We start from the raw sequence: 22,220 nt of genomic DNA on the forward strand, positions 1-22,220 counted from the left end.
CCAAATAAGGGATATAAGACGTTTTGCAAGATATCTTGCAGCCATTGTATTTAAAAACGGCTATAAGATGTTTTGCAAGAGCTCTCATAGTTGTTTTAGAAATGAATGTAAGAAATCTTGCGAAACATTTTGTAGAAGTCTAAAATGTTTTTCCAACAGATTTCTAAAGAGCAAGGTATGATCCCTTTTAGTCAATATTTGCATAACCTAGTCCTATAATTTAGTAAAGCAATTTGTTGAGTGACATTTGTATAATTTGTTGAGTGACAGTTACTTTAGGGCCCCAAGGTGACGTATGTACAAGCCATTAAAAGCTCATTAAAAAGTGGCGGCACGTCTAGTCAGGAATGTTTAACATTCATTGGAAGCGTCGGCAACCTAAAGCTGAATCAAAAAGCACCACTTGTTCATTGGGCTAGGGAGTAGTTGCAAAATGACAGCAAGATCTAGCGAACCTGTCAATTTACAGCGGGAACACTTGTCAGGGGAAGCACTTGCCCAAAGATGATATTTTAAATAATCTCTGCATAACATTGCAATATAAATGGTCTGTCTCCTGCGATATCAACTGCTCAACGAAATGTTGCTTAGCTTCAGTGATCTAGCTAGAAATGGCATACACTGTACATATGCGATGGTCTGGGAAGACCCAAGATCATTTTCCTTACCTTGTCAACATTGTTCGAGGTCTGCGGGTGGAATAGTATCAAGGACTCCAAAAACACTATCATGGAAGTTTTTCTTATATGGATGTTTGGCACACACACAATTTTAGGAACACCAGACGCCCTTCCACTATAGCATTAATTATGAAGGAGTTGACGTGTCTCCTGATACTTGCTAAATGGACAAATCATTGGTAATGTTCGTAATCCTCACGATGTTGAAAAATAGTTTGGCTGTACCGACAGCACCAAGGCCCATTTCTTACAACCCACCATAGCACCACTGAAACATTGGCAAGGCCACAAAAGTGATAACGCATGTTAAAGCGATGCTTAACATAAAGCCTGATTAATCACACAAATGAAGTGCTAAAGTGGTCAAAGGTTTCAAATAATTTTTAATAAATCAAATAATAATGCCGCTACATAAGCAAAAAGCTTCGATGCACCTTCTAGAGTTTTGCTTTGTGACTGTCTGTTATTACACATTGGTCACTTCACGATTCAGGAGGTTCGCTTAGACAGTTTCACAGGCTGACACGCCTGCAGATTATTCAGCATGTTCCTAATGAAGCTTGAGCTCAGATTTGGTACCTGCAATTAGAAGGTGAGACAAGATATTAACAAATACATGTTACAGTGAAACTTTGTTATAATGAAACGGGATATAACTACCTATTGGATGTAACAAAGTGAAATTCCCCTTGAAATCTCTATAGATATCCATGTTTTAAAACCTTGTTTTAATGAAGTAAGATTACACTGCCAATAGATTTGTCAAACATTATTTGCCTCCGAAACAAGAAATGCCTTACCCTTGCAGGCTCAATATGTCACATTCCGCAGGGTTCAGGACAGATTCGGTGCTGATGTTCAAACTTTTGGGTAATTGCGTTGAACACTGGCCCTTCTCACCACTGCGCGTAGCTGTGCGTAAGCAGAGGCTCATTATCGCCGTCTCAATTTCTCTCGGTGTGGCACCGCACAGGCTAGCACAGGGAGGCGTAGCCTCAGAGATTGCACCGGCGCAATCTTGGAGACCACGCCTCCCTGTGTGGCATATGCTGCTCGAATGCGACAAATATTGTTGATGTCGCAGCGTGCAACCTATTCACCCATGCCGCCATTTTGCCAGTTTCGTGATGCTAGAGATGAGCCATTGAAACAGAAGGTAGCTATCGTAAACACAATCATGTCAAATTCTAAGAACTCATGTGTTGAGGACGCTGAAATGCCTCGTGCTTTTTTCTGTTCGGCGTGCACGTGGCCACGTAGCGGTTCTGCTAGTTGCAAGGCCGCCTTCTTCTATGCAAGTTCAAATTTGTGCACTTCATTACGCATGCATTGCAGTGAAGGGTAGTAGTGAATATAATGAGGTAATTTCGGCTCTCTCTTCAACTTCATTTTAAAGAGATTTTGTTGCATATGACTGATAAGAGCTCCCACTCATTTGTACGGAATTTTTGTTTGTAAACACTAACTGTTAGAAGTCTGACCTAGGCATCTTGCACATGCAGATGGAATAACGCCATCGCAGAGATTCAGCCTTTTGTGTAGTCGGATAAGAGGCACCTGGGATACTGCCATGAAATCCAGATTCTTTTTCGGTGATAATGAAAGCCTTGTCCAAGAAGGCCAATGTCATGATTAGAGGCTGCCACGTACTTCGCAAGTACGTTGCAAGCGACATTTTTCGTTTTCACATCATACACATGTTGCATCAAGCACTTTTCAAAATTGCATCTTTTATTGAGGTAAACATAGTCACAGCCTGTGCGGGGTATACCTATACCATGCCGAAAAACCATTCTACAGCATGTCTTTCACATGTGCCAGCTCATGCTGCAACATGCAGGCAGGAACATATATGCACGGCATTGACTTCATAGGTTTTCAGAACACTTGCCCAGACCTTATTTTTGGTATATATAGAATGGCAGTGTTAACTGAAGGACATGCGGCCAAGTGAGGTCACTGGCCTGCCTGAACAATGTCTTACACAACGAAAGATATACTTCTGAGGTAACCACATATATCCTGAGCGTCCTGATTAGAGCAAATTTTCCGGGCTCACTGTAAGATTTTTGCTTTAATCCTGACGACCAGATCTCTGGCAGTGACCTGCACAGATTACGTCCGAGTGAGCATAACCCAAAGTTTACATTCGTTCCATGGAATATCGGTCGTGCCACACTGCAGGCCACGCACCCTCAAGCTCGCACCACCCTTCCCTATGTCCCTTGAGTGAGTGAGGCCTTGCCACATGTTCTGAAAACCAATGAAGTCATGTAACCCATGTTTCAGGCCACTAGTTGCAGCATGAACTGGTAGATGTGGAGAAGATGCAGAAGAAGGGATGTTTCCAAGCGTTGTATACAAAATACCCGTCGTTTCGAGCTGTTTGTGTTGTCAACAGGACTTCTGCACAGAAGCCTAAACGTGTAATTTTTATTAATACCTTTTGATCGGCGTCCTTTATTTTTTTCTTGCAACATGAATTCCAGAATCAAGAGAAAGTATAAGCCAGATGCTGTAGTGAATTTTAATATTATTACCCTTTTGCAAAGTACGCAAGTTAATGTGAGTAAAAAGTTGAAAATGGCAAGATCTACTTATTAATCAGTCTTGTGGTTTAAATTAGTAGGACAGGTAGGTTTGTCAGAAACCAAGTGCTGCAGCAAAAAAAAAAAAAGTATTGCTACCTCAACAAACGGTTCTTGAGCTACAACACTCATTCGGTCCAAAACGTTCATTAATGAAGACAAAAAAAATAACCCACATGAAAATGGGCTGTGAATTCCCAGCTGGAAATGGTCTTTCCAGCCAGGTTTCTAACAGGAATTAGCCCCTCCAGCTGGAAATTTTCCAGAGCTAGCGGGAAATGCCATTTTGCAGCTGGAAACGGAATCCAGCTCAATTAATGCGCGGAAACTAATACAAATGTGCAAATTCAGCGTGATGCACATTTGTACAGCAAAATTCTTAATGATTCAGCGATTAATTAAAAATGGCTCACTATATAAGCAAGCGGTCCCCTATATAGCCTAATTTTTCATAAACTTTCACCCTCGCATTGAACAAGCAGCAAACAAGGCAACGGAATTCAACAATGCATGTTGTATAACAGACCAGCAACAACCTGTATAATGTCAATAGGACTTATTAATCTAATAGTGAAACTAGTAGGCATGCAAGACAGTTTGTATAAGACTGATGTGTCTAATACACAGGGCCTATTGGTCTTATAGGTAAATCAGTACAGCTAATAGAAACTTCGATCGGTCTAATACAAAATTTATACAACTAATACGAAACTGTATTAGACTAACACAAATTTCTGTTGGAATTTTTGCTAGGAGTGCCTGCAAGGTGTCCGTTGCACTCGCTAGTAGTCAGCAACTCCACTTAACAAAAGGCTCGATATATTTTTTGTGTGCGCCCACGCTTGTGTGTGTGCATGCGTGTACTCACATTTCAACTCTTTATGCAGTTGCACAAAGCCTCATTGTGTGTAGATTTCAACTCGTTGGATCTACTGTATTTTTTTTTATTTTCCTTTGGTGTTCTGTGGATGCCCCGCCAGAACTGCAATCCCTGCTGTGCATAATTACCAGTGGTGGCTGTCACTACGAAAGTCGCTATGCAAAGGGGTTCATATTGAGTGGATTTTTATTTACAGTGAGTCTATGGAAAACCAACGAAACGTTCCCACATTGTTCGATATATCTGAGAATTCGGCTTAACCGAGTTCGTTTTAACGGAAGTTTTTTGTATTTGCCAAGCAGTATTCACATGGAAGAGGTAGCCGTGGTCGACCCTTCATGCTGATGCGTTACGTGCGGATGCAACGTGATTCAAGGCAACCTTTTGCCAAACTGCCTGCTTTGTAAGCATGGGCAAGGGCGTGTCTTCTGCACAATGTTCATTGGCATTTACCTTTCCCACTCATTTTATAATATGTTTAGGGGGAATGTTGTACCACACGCGCACCTATAATTTCAAGCAGAAGGATGACCATGATCACAGTCACGCGTAATCTTGTTAGCGTGCTAGTATCGCTTAGAAAGGTCTGTGTGTGCTGGTTATGTCAGTGTTTGCATTTTTCAGGTGCAAGAACTGCTACATCCACCTCTCTGCAGGAAGGAACATTGCTGAGAGTTGAGCAAATCAGGAAATCGGCAGCAGAACAGTCGGAGGGGACAAAGGGGATGTGCTATTCAATGGGGCCACACCTGATAGTTCCATGCCACGGGCCGTGTGTTTGAGACCCCTGCTCTAAACTGTCATACTGTATTTCTTTGTGAATCTCGCCGGGTTTCATGATTGTGGCTGCGCCCTTGCTGAGTAGGCTAACCAATCACAGCGAAGTATGTGTGCTGCTGGGTTCCTTGCAGCATCACCAAATGGTGTTCACCTCCGTGCATCCGCTGCAGGGGAAAATAAAAAAGAAGCATCAGAAAGCTTGCCTTCACCCATCTGTGGCTGCATGGTAATGACCAAGTGAATACTTCATGCGGATAGAATGAATTCGAATTGCACTATGCATGCATGCGCATGCTGCCTCTGAAACCATGATGCATTCGGGGCGCCCATTGTACTCGCTAGTAATCGGCAACTCCACTTAACAAAAGGCGCGGCATAATTTGTGTGCGGCCGCACTTGTGTGCATGTGTGCTCATGTTTCGATTCATTATGCACTCACATAAAGCTTCGCTCTGTATAGATTACAACTTGTTGGATCTGCTGCATTTTTTAGTTTTCGGTGCAACATATTCAAACTATAAAAAATTGGTTAGCCAACAAAAAAGAGCTGCAGGGTGCAGCGATCATGCTATTGTCATTGTTATACCACTGTCACCTCATCGTCGCCATGCCATTGTCATCATGCTGCCTTTGTAATTCCATTGACATAATTTTTTCTTCGGCATTTCATTATTGCCACCGCGTCAGCGTCATACAGCTGTCATCATGCCATCATGCTTATTGCCGATCTTGGCAAGCGAGTACCATAGCAAAATGGGACGATACCAGATTATGCCGCATATAGCCAAAGCATTGAAAGTCTAAGAATGACCACTAGAGATGTTAAATAAACGTGACACGAGAAACATTGCCCGTGACTACACTGCTCGAATGTTATTTGCATTACTATCGACAGTCATCCTGAGATGAGTTCTGCTGTAACTTTTTTGGTATGCTTTTAATCTTTATTACTATAGGCCTTTGGCATATGCAAGTTGCTTCCTGTGTGCAGTGCCATGGAATGGGCCATCAGAAATTTTGCCATCGGGCTAAATAAGCATCACAGCAGAAAAGCATTAGCATTCACGGATTTGCTTAGTTGTATGGTCATTGGTGGCAGGCAGGGGCATGGCATTGAAGTTACTAGTGGCATTTTACAATTGAAAAGGTGGGCATAGAAATGAAGGCGACTAGAATTGAAGGTTTGGAGCTCTTGTGGTTCATCTGGTGACTGGAATCTTGTTCCTTCACTGGGAAGTGACAGGGGCTAATTTTCTCTGCAGTACATTCACAAACACAGATGCTTTGGAGAGCATGTATTCGTCGACTTTGAAAATGCCAAGCTTTGGCTTGAGTGAATTTATGCAATTGTCCTTTCTGCAAATATACTTTGAAAAAATTGGGAATACAGAAAAACATGTGACCTTCTGCCTACACATTTTATCTTGTGACCATACCTGGAAGGCCCATGAAATATAGTGCTACATCAATGTTTAAATATGCATTTTCCCACATCATTTCTACATGGAACACTGATGAAAAGAGAGTGCCGACCAAGAACCAATATTTAGTGAAAAAGAGACATTTGGTTCCCACACAGTAAACAAGGCTGTTGTGAACTGAAATGGCTTTTCATTTTTTTATAAAATATTTTTTCTTGGTCAGAATTATCTTTTTTCATCATGTCTCTTCCCGACCAGACAGGATTCTGTCAAACCCTGGATTTCATTCATGGAACAGTCTACCTAAAGTGTTAGCTGATTGCGATTCTGATTGCATGCTACGTGCATTGCTTTCCGAGCACAACTTTGCTGTTATTTGTGACTGCCTGTCTGAAGGGCTGTTTCTTGGCACTTACCACTTCCAAATGTAAAGTTATTACCATTAGCCGCAAGGAACTAACCTCCAATTCTTCATAAGTCATAAAGACTGCTCCAGTTCCTTGTGCATTATCTTGGTATTCATTTTGTTTCTAACTTATCATGGTCGACCCACATTAAACCGATAACTGCGAAAGCTACTAAAACTCTGAGATTGCTATGCCGCAACTTTCACAGCTGCCCATTCGTCGTTAAGAAACTTTCTTAGTCGTCCTTTGTTCGCCTGCAGCTCGACTATACCTCACCCGCCCATTTGGTCACCACCTCAGGAACATCTAATCTTGGCTATTGAAGCAATGTAAAAAGAGCAGCCCGGTTCGTAAAGCGCAGCTACGATCGGCAGTCCAGCATCACTAAAATTAAACCCATTTTTCAAAGCACTGTTCTTGTGCCATTTCGTCTTTTTCATCAGCATATCTATAACTCATGGTCAGTTCATCTCCCATTGCAAACCCCATTGTGAATGTCTAGCTGGCGTCACAATCACCTAAGCTGTAGTTGCACATCGGGCTGCATGCAGTCTTTCAATTCATCTGTGCTTCCTCGTACTATCAGTCTTTGAAAATAGCTTTCCTGGTGAAATCGCTTCACTAGTCGATCCAGTGATATTTAGGGAAGTGCTATGGCTGTATGTTTCTTAAAAATGTATAATAATTGCCACCGATTTGTACTATTGCTGTACGCGTCAGCCTTGCCATTTTTAATTATCTAATGTACTAATCACTACATATTTCTTGGTTGTCTGTGTATTGATGATCCTTCTTTGCTATAATTACCACTCATATATTTTAATATGTTTATTAGTTGATGTATTGTGTTCCTGCTTCAATATCTACTTCTGTAACCCCCTCTTATGCATGCTTCCTCCATGGGGCCTGTAAGGTACCGTAAATAAACAAATGGTACCTGGTAAGGTATGCTGTCATTTTAGGGGTACGAATAAGAAAGGAGAAAGAGCATTTGGTCATACGATTTTTATTAACATGAAACAATAAAATTTCTCATCTAAAAAGTTCTCGCCGCTACTTTTTATTCCATACAGTGGACGGATTCTGCAACAATGACAAAAAACAGTTATAATCAATGCCTCACAAGACGAGTGTCACTGTAGCCTTGCAGCAGTGAGCTGCAGGCACAAATACGCGCAGTGTCTGAGATCACTGTGCCGTAATGCAACCGCAATGATGTTTTATACAATGAGTGGGATGCTATGCACAATGTTTTGGCAGCTACGTCCAAGACAGCTGTCAGTGGTTACATAACATTTTCGAAACACAGTTATCGCACTTTGGCTCGTGCGACTGATGAACTGTATTTCAGACGGGTGCACAATGACTTGTCATGTTCAGTTGCAATAATACAGCTTCAGTCTATATACGGTGTAAAGGAACATTCATTTGATACAGGTGATTAGAAGAAATGCTTCAGAAAGCAAGACGGATTTGTCGAGAAGATGGCTGGTGTAAGTACAAAGCAAAGCAATGAAGAAAGCCAAGCTGGTTGGTTAAGCTTAGCGATGCATGATTTAGCGGCACCAAATCCACATAGAATAGAAGCACTAACGTTTCACTTCAATTAGTCTGTACTAATAATTTCGATGCTACTCACACTGCACACACATTTAAGGAAATAAAAAGGGACATGTGTGTGCTGTGAACACCACTAAAGTGAATCGTTACCAAATCGGTAACGCCTGCAGTCTTTACAGTGCAGAAGCGCACGTAAACATGCATCGTCATAGCACATTGTTGTATATATTCAATGCGAGTGTGTCCAAACAAGTGATTTATTTGCACTAGCATGTCATCTATGGTCTTGCTGTAAAAGCTTTATTTGAACAAACAGCGTACCATCAGCCAAATCTTTAACAATACCACAAGAGCAGGACAAAAGCAGGGCATGCGCACACCTCGAGGGAAGAGAAGAGAGCTTTACATGCTCGCATGTAATGTCATTGATCTTGCTGCAGAAGGCGCAGACACAGCGTGTGAGAGGTACAGAGATTGATACACCACACCTGTCCTTAAATATGTTATGGGGAGATGTCAAAAAGCATCTATATACAATATTTACAAGGCAATAGTGAGTGGCTCCACAATAACAGGCCGGGGCACAGTCTGTCCTCTTTCTCGTCTGCTATACCGTAACTTTTTTTCTCTTCATCCACACAATAGGTGGCTCATAAAGTAATTGTTAAAGATTTGGCTGATTGCACATGCGGAAAGCATGTGTTCCTATTCAAAGATAGTGGCACGCTGTCATAATGACGAGTTGATTTTCGTGGATGTTGAGCATCGCTGTCTAACAAACACTACTAGCTGAAGTTTGACATTGCTCCTGCTGTTATGTTGTCGAGTCCCATTTGAATTTGGTGCCAGTAAATCATGCCCAGCACTAACTGTCACTAATGCTTGAGAAGCAAGCATATTTCAAGCTGTGCTTTGCCAAACTTGAAGCGAATCATTTGCTTAAAGGAGCCGAGCGTCGATGCTGAGACAATGCACTGTGACAGCAGGACTTTTTGGGCGGCACAAAAAGTCCTACGTAACTTGGTATGTTAACAGATGCATCATTGTAGCACCATAAACGAATACATTCAGACTAGAATACAACCTCAAAAGAAAAAATTCGGTCTGCAAGAACAAGTGCTTTGCTGCATTAGGTATAAACCCCATGCAAGCGACCTTGCACGCGACAGCGATGCGATGGAGATGGCTGTTGCATTCGCTTGTCGCCTACAAGTTGTACCCCATGCGAGCGATGACTTTGAGCGACGTCTCCCCAGTGTTGCTGGTATGAGGGCAGCAATATAGGCGCCGAAACTAGCGTGATGCGTGCTTTATTAACTTAAGTTGATGTGTTTTAGTGTAAAAAGCAGCATAAAATATTTCTGAAAGTCTTGCAGTAGGTTCTTATCCTTGCACGTATAAAAAATTCAACCGTTTGCTCGTTCCGTGCGACAATCGGAAGTACTTGAGTTATGTACATCCAGTTCCGGCTTCGCGCTATTGGCTAGTCGCTCATAGCACTTCCGGGCGACGAGCGACGAATTCTAGATTTGCAGGACCGAGCAATCTGTTCACGCGACGGCCCGACCCGTCGCTCGAAGCCGTCGCTGTCGTGCACAAAATCGCGCTCATGGGGTTTAGCCCATAAGCAGATGTTGCCTTATGAGAATGAGATGCAGTCGACTCTTGCTATAATGGACCACGATCCTGACCTTCGCATAAAACGTCCGTAATATCCAAAACGCCTCACTTCCAAACTTTCGTCACAATGTCTAACAACTGCATTGCAAAGAGTGAATGACAAACGTCCAAAGTAAAAAAAAAAAAAAAAAAAAAAAAGTAACAGTTTCGCCTGAAAGGCGGAGTATCGACTGTGACAGCAAATTACGCAAGATAAGCGTGACAGCAGCACTGAGCGAATAAACCTTCGTGCTGTCTCTTGCTTCAGCCCCGGTGGCTGCGCTGTAAGCAGCAGCCACCGGATAACCCCCCTCTCTCCCAACCCGTGCCTCAGGTGCAGACGAAGACGGTTTGTGCCCCGGCTTTCTCCCTTGTGGTCGAAATATTGAGCCACGATCGTCGGCTGACCCTTGCAAGTCAGTTGTCAGCCCGTGTGAACACGGCAAAAGTCCGTTTTATACGCCCAATTTAAAACAAATTGCTGCTAATTTCGTCCGCTGTAGCCGATAGTCTGTTGCAGTGTGGTCTCGCATTTTGGGACATTGTGAGGCCTAAGCAGCATCAATGCCTTTCCCAGCTCTTGAACGAGCTGCACCGCAAGGTACCAGCACATTCTGAATGAGGCACGATTATATGAATATTCAGCTGACCTTTTAAAAATGCATTCCAAATTCCCGCATTCTTCGGCACTACGACTGTGAAGCATCCTAGGTGACCCTCACCAATGACAGCAACATGCAAAACAATGAAGTGGATGGAACAGTGGCATTCACAGTGAGCTTCTCTACCATTTTCTCCACCAGTGTAAGGACTGGACAGGATAACACTGTCTGGTATGAGTTCACGATGGAAAGAGCAAACTGTGACGGCACTAGAAAACTAAAAACATGACTTGTGAGCTCTTTCCACTCTAGTTTGTACCTTCTGTCACGGACCTCTTGGGACCTTCAAACAGAAACATACAATTGTACAACTTCGTCCACCTTTGTAAGGACTGGAAAGGACAGCACTGGCTGGTACGAGTTCACGATGGAAAGAGCAAACTGAGACGGCACTAGAAAACTAAAAACATGACTTGTGAGTTCGTTCCACTCTAGTTCGTGCTTTCTGTCATGGACCTCTTGGGACCTTCAAACAGAAACATACAATACGAGTTAACGTGAGATCATGTGGCATCCATGTTGCCTTGGGTCAAGGTCAACAGCCTTCGTTGCAGCTAGCCGTCGCAACTGTAGTACCGAGACACGCTGAGATCGAGTGGCCGGTCATCAACCTCGATGGAAAAGGCTGTGTAGGCAGGAACGGATTCAACCCTCTCCATGGTGGCGGCGGGAGCACACCCGTGGCCCTTGTTTGAGAGTTCGATGAGCGCGAGTGCGCCGATCATGTCGCGCTGTGAGGACGGGACTAACTTCTTCTTCTGTAGCAGCTCCTCGGAGTCTATGCATGCTTGAGCATCCAGTTCCCGTTTCAGCTGGCGTGTCTTCGGTAGTGCCATTCCTTCGTGCGTCTGCTTCGAGTGACTGCAGGAAAATGTAACCACAAACAAATTGCAGACCATCAGCAAACAACCATGTCATTGATTTTCATGCCAGCAATGCTTAAGCTTATCCAGAGGCTGGCACACCTCTGGATAAGCTTCGTTATATTATATATATGTATAAAAGCAGCAGCAGCAGCGATAGCCAGAGTTCTTCAATTGTAGCAGTTACAAAGCTCCACATTGGCAACAAACAAAATGCCAATCTTAGTCATAAGGTTCTGGGATAACCTACCCGCTTCACAGTGAGGCTCCTATATGCTTAAGTAGTTTCAAACAATTTGCAAAAAATAGATGCTTCATGATCATGAATCATAATTCCAATCTTTCATGTCATAAATGAATGTATGTATTTGGGTCTAAGCACCATCCCTAAACATAGAATTAAGAGGATGTTAATGTGCTTAACAGACCTAGACCAAAGGATGAGATATATGTAGTATACTTTGAACTAGATCATTTGAAATTCCTCTATTGAAATATACATGCCCACAAATGTGACACTCTAACATGTGCACTGCACTCACGTGGCCTGTAAAGAGGTAAGTCCCTTTTCCGCCAACATCACAAAAAACAACACTGATACATTTTTCGTTTTACTCGCATATCATCTAGCTGTGGACACCACGTAACGCCACTTCTGCACGAAATTTCAGGAAGCACAAGTTAACTGGGAGCCATGTATGTGCTTAGCATTTTTATTTGCACAGTGGTCAACAAAGCACTCACCCTTTCAGCCACAGCGCCACTGCCTCACTCTCGTTTTCACAGTTGGCCTGCTTGTCCTCTGCGTTGTCAACCGCAGCAGTGCTGGCATCGTTGCGTCGAAGCGCTGCAAACGGGTGCAGGCTGCAGCGACGGTTCGAGTGGGTGAACCTTTGGCTGCATCCTGGATAGAATAGAATACGGAATACAACATTGAAAAAAGAATTGGTGTATACATAAAGTTATGTACAATGCATCTGAATACCTACTACAGGGCTGGTTGGGAACTGTACCAGTTATAACAATCTCCTACAATAATACAGCGAAAGCAAAAGGACAATAAATTACATGCACACACTTAAATATACACATTCACAAAACAGAAGGTGAAGTATTTCTGCCATGAACTATGACAAAACATAAAGAAAAGGTTACACAAGTGACCAGTAAAATTACAAAAGAAGGAACAAAAGCAGACAAAAATACACTAAAATGCACAATAGCAGTGCACGATAATGTTGTTGCAGTGATGATGAAAAGTTTTCAGCATGTTTCAGATCTGATGGTAAGTTGTTCCACAGGAATGATCCAGTTTTCGGCAACAGAAAATGTCCCTTGAGAACACTGTGTGCATGGTGCCCAGAGTATAAAGAGTGTGACTCGAAGGGTAGTTACATGTTGTGCAGCGGCGAGTACTTCATAATCATCATCAGCAGCAGCAGGAGCCTCGCTACGCCCACGGCAGGGCAAATGCCTTTCCCATACTTCTCCAGCTACCCAGGTCATGTGCTAATCGTGGCCAGGTGGTCCCTGCAAACTTGTTGATCTCATCCGCCCACCTAACTTTCTGCTGCCCCCTGCTATGCGTCCCTTCTCTTGGAATCCAGTCCGTAACCCTGATTCCAAGAGTTATCTTCCCTCCTCATTACATGTCCTGCCCATGCCCATTTCTTTTCCTTGATTTCAACTAAGACGTCATTAACTTGCGTTCCCTCACCCAATCTGCTCTTTTCTTATCCCTTAACGTTACACCCATAATTTTTCTTTCCATAGCTCGTTGCATCGTGCTCAATTTAAGTAGAACCCTTTTCTTAAGCCTCCAGGTTTTTGCCCCGTACGTGAGTACTGGTAAGACACAGCTGTTATAACACTTTTCTCTTGAGGGATAATGGCAACCTGCTGTTCATGATCTGAGAATTCCTGCCAAATGCACCCCCGCCCATTCTTATTCTTCTGATTATTTCCGTCTCATGGTCCGGATCCGTGGTCAGTACCTGCCCTAAGTAGATGTGTTCTCTTACCACTTCTAAAGCCTCCCTACCTATCGTAAACTGCTATTCTCTTCCGAGACTGTTAAACATTACTTTAGTTTTCTGCAGATTAATTTTTAGACCCACCCTTCTGCTTTGCCTCTCCAGGTCAGTGAGCATGGATTGCAATTGGTCCCCTGAGTTACTAAGTAAGGCAATATCATCAGCGAATCGCAAGTTACTAAGGTATTCTCCATTAACTCTTATCCCCAATCCTTCCCAATCCAGGTCTCTGAACATCTCCTGTAAACACGCTGTGAATAGCATTGGAGAGATCGTATCTCCCTGCCTGGCACCTTTCTTTATTGGAATTTTGTTGCTTTCTTTATGGAGGACTACGGTGGCTGTGGAGCCGCGATAGATATCTTTCAGTATTTTTACATACGGCTCGTCTACACCCTGATTCCGTAATGCCTCCACGACTGCTGAGGTTTCGACTGAATCAAACGCTTTCTCGTAATCAATGAAAGCTATATATAAGGGCTGGTTATATTCCGCACATTTCTCGATCACCTGATTGATAATGTGAATATGGTCTATTGTTGAGTAGCCTTTACGGAATCCTGCCTGGTCCTTTTCTAAGGTGTTCCTGATTCTATTTGCGATCACCTTAGTAAATACTTTGTAGGCAACGGACAGTAAGCTGATTGGTCTACAATTTTTCACGTCTTTGGCGTCCCCTTTCTTATGGATGAGGATTATGTTAGCGTTCTTCCAAGATTCCGGTACGCTCGAAGTCATGAAGCATTGCGTATACAGGGTGGCCAGTTTTTCTAGAACAATCTGCCCACCATCCTTCAACAAATCTCCTGTTACCTGATCTTCCCCAGCTGCCTTCCCCTTTTGCATAGCTCCCAAGGCTTTCTTTACTTCTTTCGGCATTACTTGTAGGATTTCAAATTCATCTAGACTATTCTCTCTTCCATTATCGTTGTGGGCGGCACTGGAAATGCATATATCTCTATAGAGCTCCTCAGCCACTAGAACTATCTCATCCATATTAGTAATGATATTGCCGGCTTTGTCCCTTAACGCATACATCTGATACTTGCCTATTCCTAGCTTCTTCTTCACTGCTTTTAGGCTTCCTCCGTTCCTGAGAGCATGTTCAATTCTATCCATATTATACTTCCTTATGTCAGCTGTCTTACGTTTGTTGATTAACTTGGAGGAAAGTTCTGCCAGTTCTATTCTAGCTGTATGGTTAGAGGCTTTCATACATTGGTGTTTCTTGATCAGATCTTTCGTCTCCTGCGATAGCTTACTGGCATCCTGTCTAATGGAGTTACCGCCTACTTCTATTGCACACTCCTTAATGATGTCCATAAGATTATCATCCAAATCTTCAACACTAAGGTCCTCTTCCTGAGTTAAAGCCGAATACCTGTTCTGTAGCTTGATCCGGAATTCCTCTATTTTCCCTCTTACCACTAACTCATTGATCGGCTTCTTATGTACCAGTTTCTTCCGTTCGCTCCTCAAGTCTAGGCTAATTCGAGTTCTTACCGTCCTATGGTCACTGCAGCGCACCTTGCCAAGCACGTCCACATCTTGTATGATGCCAGGGTTAGCGCAGAGTATGAAGTCTATTTCATTTCTAGTCTCGCCATTCGGGCTCCTCCACGTCCACTTTCGGCTATCCCGCTTGCGGAAGAAGGTATTCATTATCCGCATATTATTCTGTTCCGCAAACTCTACTAATAACTCTCCTTTGCTATTCCTAGTGCCTATGCCATATTCCCCCAGTGCCTTGTCTCCAGCCTGCTTCTTGCCTACCTTGGCATTGAAGTCGCCCATTAGTATAGTGTATTTAGTTTTCACTCTACCCATCGCCGATTCCACGTCTTCATAGAAGCTTTCGACTTCCTGGTAATCATGACTGGATGTAGGGGCGTAGACCTGTACAATCTTCATTTTGTACCTCTTATTAAGTTTCACAACAAGACCTGTCACCCTCTCGTTAATGCTATAGAATTCCTGTATGCTACCAGCTATAGTCTTATTAATCAGGAATCCGACTCCTAGTTCTCGTCTCTTCTCTAAGCCCCGGTAGCACAGGACGTGCCCGCTTTTTAGCACTATATATGCTTCTTTTGTCCTCCTACCTTCACTGAGCCCTATTATATCCCGTTTACTGCCCTCTAATTCCTCCAATAGCACTGCTAGACTAGCCTCACTAGATAAAATTCTACCGTTAAACGCTGCCAGCTTCATATTCTAATGGCGGCCTGTCCGGCCTCCTATATGAACGCACACACAATAGAAGTAATGGCAAGCTGCACGGTTTTTAGAAGCCTTTGCAGAAAAATTAGAGTTTTCAAGGACTTTCTCAAGGCCCGGAGAAAGTGTTTTCAAGGATTAAAGCACCATGATGCCCGACAGCTTGAAAACTAAACACCAGCTTAAACAACGTGGCAGCATTTTTTTTTATTGGACAAGGAACAAAAAAGTGCTAGTTAAGACATTTTCACATATACTATGCCACGACAAACAAGACAGCTCCCTACCATAAAGATGCCAACTAGATCAGATTGGCATGACTCTTGGCTTGCTTAAAGCTAATAGCCCAATGCACAAATAATATCCACCAAGCTCAGCCGAAAGCCATGTATAAAGGGACACTGAAGAGAAAAGTGATTTCATCTGCATTAGTTAACGAGGGTTGCAATGTGGGCTTGTTGGTAATGCATCTTCAAGGGGAGTATGGTAGCGCGATTCAAAGACGGGACGCGCTGTGTGTGTCCCTTTGTGTCTTCTCTTGTCCCGTCTTTGAATCGCGCTACCATACTCCCCTTGAAGATGCATTAGTTAATTGCCCTTCTACATTAAAAAGAGAGAGGCTTACTGAGAGGAGACGCAGAGTATGCAAGAAAACGAAAGAAGGGTTGGACGCCGCCTCGAAGTTTCTGCAACAACTTGCCATGACTTCATACATTTTGATGCCCTCTGGTAGGGCTTAGTTAATTTCAGTATTCTAAAGGAGATAAAAATTGAACTTTGAAAATTCAGCAAACGTTTACTGGGACACAGTGGACATAACAAGAAAAAATACCTTAACATCTGTGATGTCATGCAGTGGTTCAGGTATGAAATTTCAGAAATGAAACTTGATTTCGTTTTCTCTTGTAATATTTAACCTACTATCATGAAATTAACTAAAATGCTGTTTTTAAAGAATATTTTATCAGTCTAAATTAACTTAGTGTTTCTCTTTAGTGCCTCATTAGGAATTTTTGGGAACTACATAACATTTAAGGGCTCTCAAAGCACTTTCATATTCAAGGGTATCAAGGACCACTATGAATCCTGCAACCATGCTGAACCCTGACACAGGCTCACCTGGTTCGGAGCAGACGAAAGGCTTTTCGCCCGTGTGCAGGCGCTGGTGTGTCTTCAGTTGGCCGCTCTGTGCAAATGCTCGCTGGCAGCCCGGAAAGTCACAGACGTACGGCTTCTCACCTGAGGAGGGCAGGAGAGAAGTGTGGTCAGGCGAGGTGCCCAAGCACGGCACAGCAGCAGAATTAAAGCGACAAATAGAGTAGAATTTTAGTAAACGCAAATTACTAAATTACTAAAACGCCCATCACCAGTTAAATGAAACAACAGCTTTTAAATTGGTTGGTTTTGTATTTGAGTAATGCAAAAACCTCATTAATTCTAACCAAAATTTTGTAACTCTCTGTAAACGAAACTGCAGAAACAATGTCTTAAGTACATTTAAAAAGAAAAGAACACACCGGTGTCCACTAAAGCATTAAACATGTAACCGTCAATCACCACCAGTATGTCGAGCGAAAGCTGGTCATTCCGGTCGGTTGCAGTTGACGACAGATCAGTGCCTGTTCTTGTCTCAACCTGATTGTTCTTTTTTTTTGAACTAATTTCTTATAAATGGAAAGCCATCCCTAAAAAGTGGTGGCAAAGTCACAAGCAAGCAAGAACATAACATATTTTAATGCATTGCATGTGTAATCCGGACAGCTTGGCAGTACCACCACTCGCCCCATAGATAGCCAAAATAAGATAGAGTGAAATTTAGGACGCTTTAATGTGGGCCGTTTGATAATTCGCAGTCAACCATCACATGACCTCGAGCTAATTCAACCACCGTGTTGAGCAGTAAGAGCAATGTGTTTGCTTTGATACACTTTCGGTGCCTCCCCAGAAAGCATACCTAACAAAGCCTAGCGAATCCAGAAGTTGCTGACAGTGGCCAAACTAGCTGCTACATTCACTTTTTGATTCCCAACATTTCATTGTCAACCACATTAAGATGGTGTGTGGCATACAGTGCTGCACCACTTGTACGTCTCTCGGTAAATGGAACTCCTGTTAGTTGGAAAATATTTCTCTGGTCCCTTGAGGTTCCATTTAACGCGATTCTAGTGTACATCTTCATGTGCACAATGCATAGTTCTTCAGTCAGCTTCAGTCGGTATACTGCTTGGACTCAAAAAAGGAGTAAACATACTTGTTTGTGTCACTTTATGAACTCTAGAGTTCATGATCATGATCATTGTACTTTGAGATTTAATAAGAAAACTGCTTCCTAACAAGGCTCGCTTTCAGTGCTGTGATATTTGTGATCAGGGGCAAAAAAATAGCAGTGCTGACTGCAAGACTGCGCAGTGTATAAACACAAGAAATTGAACAGAGGAAGAAGAAGCAAAAAACGGAACAGCAGCCTAAACAGAATTGCCACACTAACATAAAAAATACTTAGGAAAAACAACGAGGAACGCTTCGCACTCACCACAAACAATCTAGTATTTGTTTGCCATAGGCTGTATTTTCTAACAACCCATTTCTGTTTGCATTCTTTCTGGCCTTTGCCACTGGCTTGATTGTGGCTTGGGTGCCCATCATGTTGCCCTTGGAACGAAAACGAAACCGAACACTATGAAATATGAGACCCTAGTGGATCATGAAGTGATACCAACAACCTTGTGCTAGGATGCTATTGCAAACAGAGGAGGAGGAATAAAGAAAAAAAAAAAAAAAAAGCTAGAGCATGCACCACTAGTGCTACCAAAACATGTAACCAACAACTCTGCATTTGTGGCGTCATTGCTCAATCCCTGCTTTTCATTCAATTCCACTGGTAACACATTCCATAATTCTAGCAACCAATCAACTACGCACGAGTGACCCTTCGCTGAATGCTTAACCTCTGTTTAGATGTATACCAGAATATCAATAGATGGAGATGGGATGATGGTGAGACCTACCCTTTGTAACGAGCAGGCATGGCTACCTCGATGGCCTTAGCCAAAAAAAAAAGAAAGGGTGATAGCAACATCAACAGTAGCACCATCTGGTGATACCAGATTGAGAACATTCCAAAGCACACAACAATGTGCAAGTTGGTTCAACAGGGCTTGTGGCATGTTTCTGCACTGTTTACTTTCACGTTCCAGATGTAAAAAAAAAAAAAAAAAAAAAAACCTTCATAATTACTTATGCTACTGTCGACAAATTTGTGCCAGCAGAATGTAGAACCAGGTTCAGGATAATATAGCATTTCTATTTTAAATTTTGCCGAAACTGCTGCCTGTGGTTCTGTCTATGTTGTCACTGGGACCAGCAATTCACGATAGACAATGAACGAACAAAATTGAGTCAAAAGAATGGCTATGTTGTACATGCCTGTCACTCACTGCAATAAGAGCTCTGCTGCTTGTTGCAACAAAGTGTCATAATAATTGAGCAAAGGTGTCATTTAGAGATGTTTTGTCATGGTGTCAGACATGGTGTCAGACATGGTGTCAGACATGGAAGGTGTCAGACATGGTGTCAGACGGACATATTTTGAGGGTAGCCTGACAGATGAAACACTTTGTGGTGCCTAGATATTTTCTTTGTCTGTTGTCCTACTTGGTTAAGAATGTGCTACAGTTCGTCACCAGCAGCACTGTTGTCGGGTGTGTTTTCCTGTATTGTGGCATACATACCATAAACATTGTCTATGCTATATTAAAAACAAATAAGCCCTAAGCAGTTTTGGTCTTTATGGGGAAAAAGAAAAGAAGAAATCAATAAACAAGTTTTACAGCTCAAACTTCAAAACAACCTTTTTTTCTGTGACAATTTCATTCAGCCACTATAAGGTGCAGAATTTCGCATTACTCTAAAGCAAAACTGCTCTAATGTCTATTTGTTCGATGTCATATACTGGCTCTTGTAGTTTCCTGGATATAGTGTGAGAAACGATAACTGAGACACACACAACACAAGCACTGACTATCAACCATTCATGGTTAGTGTACGGCAAAAGCGTGCAGCACTGGGCTAGTTGGTATTTCGTTTTGTAGTGGAAACAGTGCGAGAACTGAGACACACAAAACACAAGCCCTGACTATCAACCACTGATAGTCAGCATTTGTGTTGAGTGTGCCTCAGTTCTCCTGCTGTTTCTAGTACGAAACGGAATACCAGCTAGCCCAGTGCTGCACCCTTTTGCCGTACATTAACCATGAATTCCAACATTTTCCAGTTACGACACATTTTGTTTGTATGTGAATTTGTAGTAGCCTCTTTTGAGTGTATTTAGGTTGCAATGTAGAATGATGAAGTTGAGTGCATAAGTGTGCAGCACAACGTTTTTTTCCCAGTAGAACTTAAGAAACTGTAACAAGTTTGCATTATGCCATTATTTCTGCATGGTGCAATAACAATATAAATTATGTTTTTATGTGAAACACAGTTCTGCTATGGTTCGTATGAAACAGGTGAACATACTATGCGAATTGGAAACAATTAAAAAAAAATACAAGGTTGTGCAGGACTATGGCGCTTGCTGTGCTGAGGTCCCAACCGCATATCTACATAATTGAAAGCGAGTGGAAACATGGAAATCTTGTTCCCGCCTCTGTCTGCCCGCGAGTAAAACTGCGCGGAAAAAAAAAAAAAACAAGTTGAAAATTTCCTGGAACGATCGGAAAATCTGACCAATGACAATGTCGCAATATGTCAACTTTTTGCCTCGAACAATTCGCCTGATAAGACAGCAGCTCTCCCAAAGTCCAGCAACTTCGTGACGTGCTGCTGCGAAATTAAGGGACGTATACAGACAACTATTGTACTATTGAGCGAGAAAAGATTTATGTGCGCGTTACGCCGGGTTGTCACCAAACGATTGATGAAAACGAGCGCAATTACTTTAAATACCACAGGGCGACACCTGCGGCGTCGGCTAATTAAATGACGGCGAGAAATTCCTCGGTGGGGGAGCACGCACTCTGGGAAAACAAAAGCGTTAGCCCCGGCGAAATCTGGCAAATTACAAAACTCGTCGAAGGCTAATGAAAACAGCAGCGGCGTCATACAAGGCGAAAATGAGAAAGCCTGCGCCACTATGGTGGGGCGCGGGCTTCCGCGCCACTCGACGTGGCGCGCCAGTTAAAAGGACCGTTCGCGCGTTTTTCCCGCGATGAAAAAAACGCGCGCAAACACATGTAGGTCACCCAATGTTGGACCACTCCTTTCCGATGGAGTAGCCAGAAGACATTCCAAACAGGTGCCAAAGATGTGCAAGAACCCGTGGCTCCAAAGTTAACAGCGGGAAGGGCGATTAAAGCGCGCGCTTTTCCTTCTTGTGCGATATGCTTGGGGGGCACAGGTCACCTGCGCCTTTTTAAAGGGCCAGTGACAATGCGCCGAGCCACTACGCGAACATAATGCCACATATCGCAGCCGATGTAGCAAGCAATTCCGCAAAAAAAAAAAAAAAAGAAAGATGCAAAAATCACCCGAGGAGAGCAGCGCGCGTGTAAAACAAGGACAAGCACTGAGCACTGTGTTCGCCTCGCAAGGGCAGACGACGTGCGCGGGCTTTAAACTGCACGCGGCCGCCCGAACTGCGGAGTTGCCATTCCATAACGGTGAGAAATAGTTGCAATCGCGCGATTACGAGGAGAACAGACGAACAAATAGCTGCGTATGTCGAGGTGTAATTTCTCTTGCAACTAAACTATACCTCGTCCTTTGCACCTACGGACCGGCGGCCACTCAACAGGCGCAAGAATTATGTCGCAACTCCAATCAGCGAAAACGATCGTCGGAAAGTGCCTTTGTGAAGAGTTTACGGAGCGGTGATTGCCTTATGATCGCATTCAGCAAGAAAACAGCAGGTACTACGCACCAGTATGCGTCCGCATGTGTGCCTGCAGCGACTTCTCGCGCGGAAACACGCGGTTGCAGACTTTGCACTTGATGTTGCTGGGAGACGAGGAACCTTCGCGGATTAGAGACGTGATGGTGTCGAGCCTCGGGCGACCGCGACGTTGGCCGTCAGCTCCTCCGTGCGGAGTGCTCGGCGTCTGCGGCGACGAGGGACGCCCCGCGACCGCCGCGGCAGTGCCGGCGCGCGGGCTCTTCAGGTCGACGGCTCCGGCGACTTCGTGCCAGTTCCACGGGTAGTAAGCCTGGTCTCGGATCGGCGGGCTGCAAGGCGAAGGGGACGACGACATCGCACTGCCGGATGAGGACCACAACGCGGAGAAGACGACGCCGCTAGGCACGCGGTCGAGGCCACATACAGCATACAGCACAAGACGCGCAGGCGGCGATTACGCGCGCGAATTACCGCAAATTTCGCGCCAGATTCAGCCGGTTTGCGCGCCTAAGCGCAGCAATAAAAAAGGCGATGCGACATTTAAAACTCTTGTTCACATTTACAAAAAACAATTAAT

The 22,220-nt window shown here is 43.5% G+C and overlaps 1 protein-coding gene across 1 annotated transcript; it reads right to left on the reverse strand.

Moving 5' to 3' along the window:
• Positions 1-1,043: 1,043 nt before the first annotated feature.
• LOC126517596 (zinc finger protein 367-like) lies at positions 1,044-22,211 on the reverse strand. The gene is made up of 5 exons (XM_050167365.3): positions 21,671-22,211; positions 16,870-16,989; positions 12,245-12,404; positions 4,898-11,498; positions 1,044-1,259 (listed from the first exon to the last, which is right to left on the reverse strand). The coding sequence occupies exons 1-4, from the start codon at positions 21,996-21,998 to the stop codon at positions 11,192-11,194; spliced, it is 915 nt and encodes a 304-aa protein (XP_050023322.1). The 5' UTR covers positions 21,999-22,211; the 3' UTR covers positions 1,044-1,259; positions 4,898-11,191.
• Positions 22,212-22,220: the final 9 nt, after the last annotated feature.

This window comes from Dermacentor andersoni, chromosome 11, assembly GCF_023375885.2.
Source record: "Dermacentor andersoni chromosome 11, qqDerAnde1_hic_scaffold, whole genome shotgun sequence".
NCBI lineage: Eukaryota > Metazoa > Arthropoda > Arachnida > Ixodida > Ixodidae > Dermacentor > Dermacentor andersoni.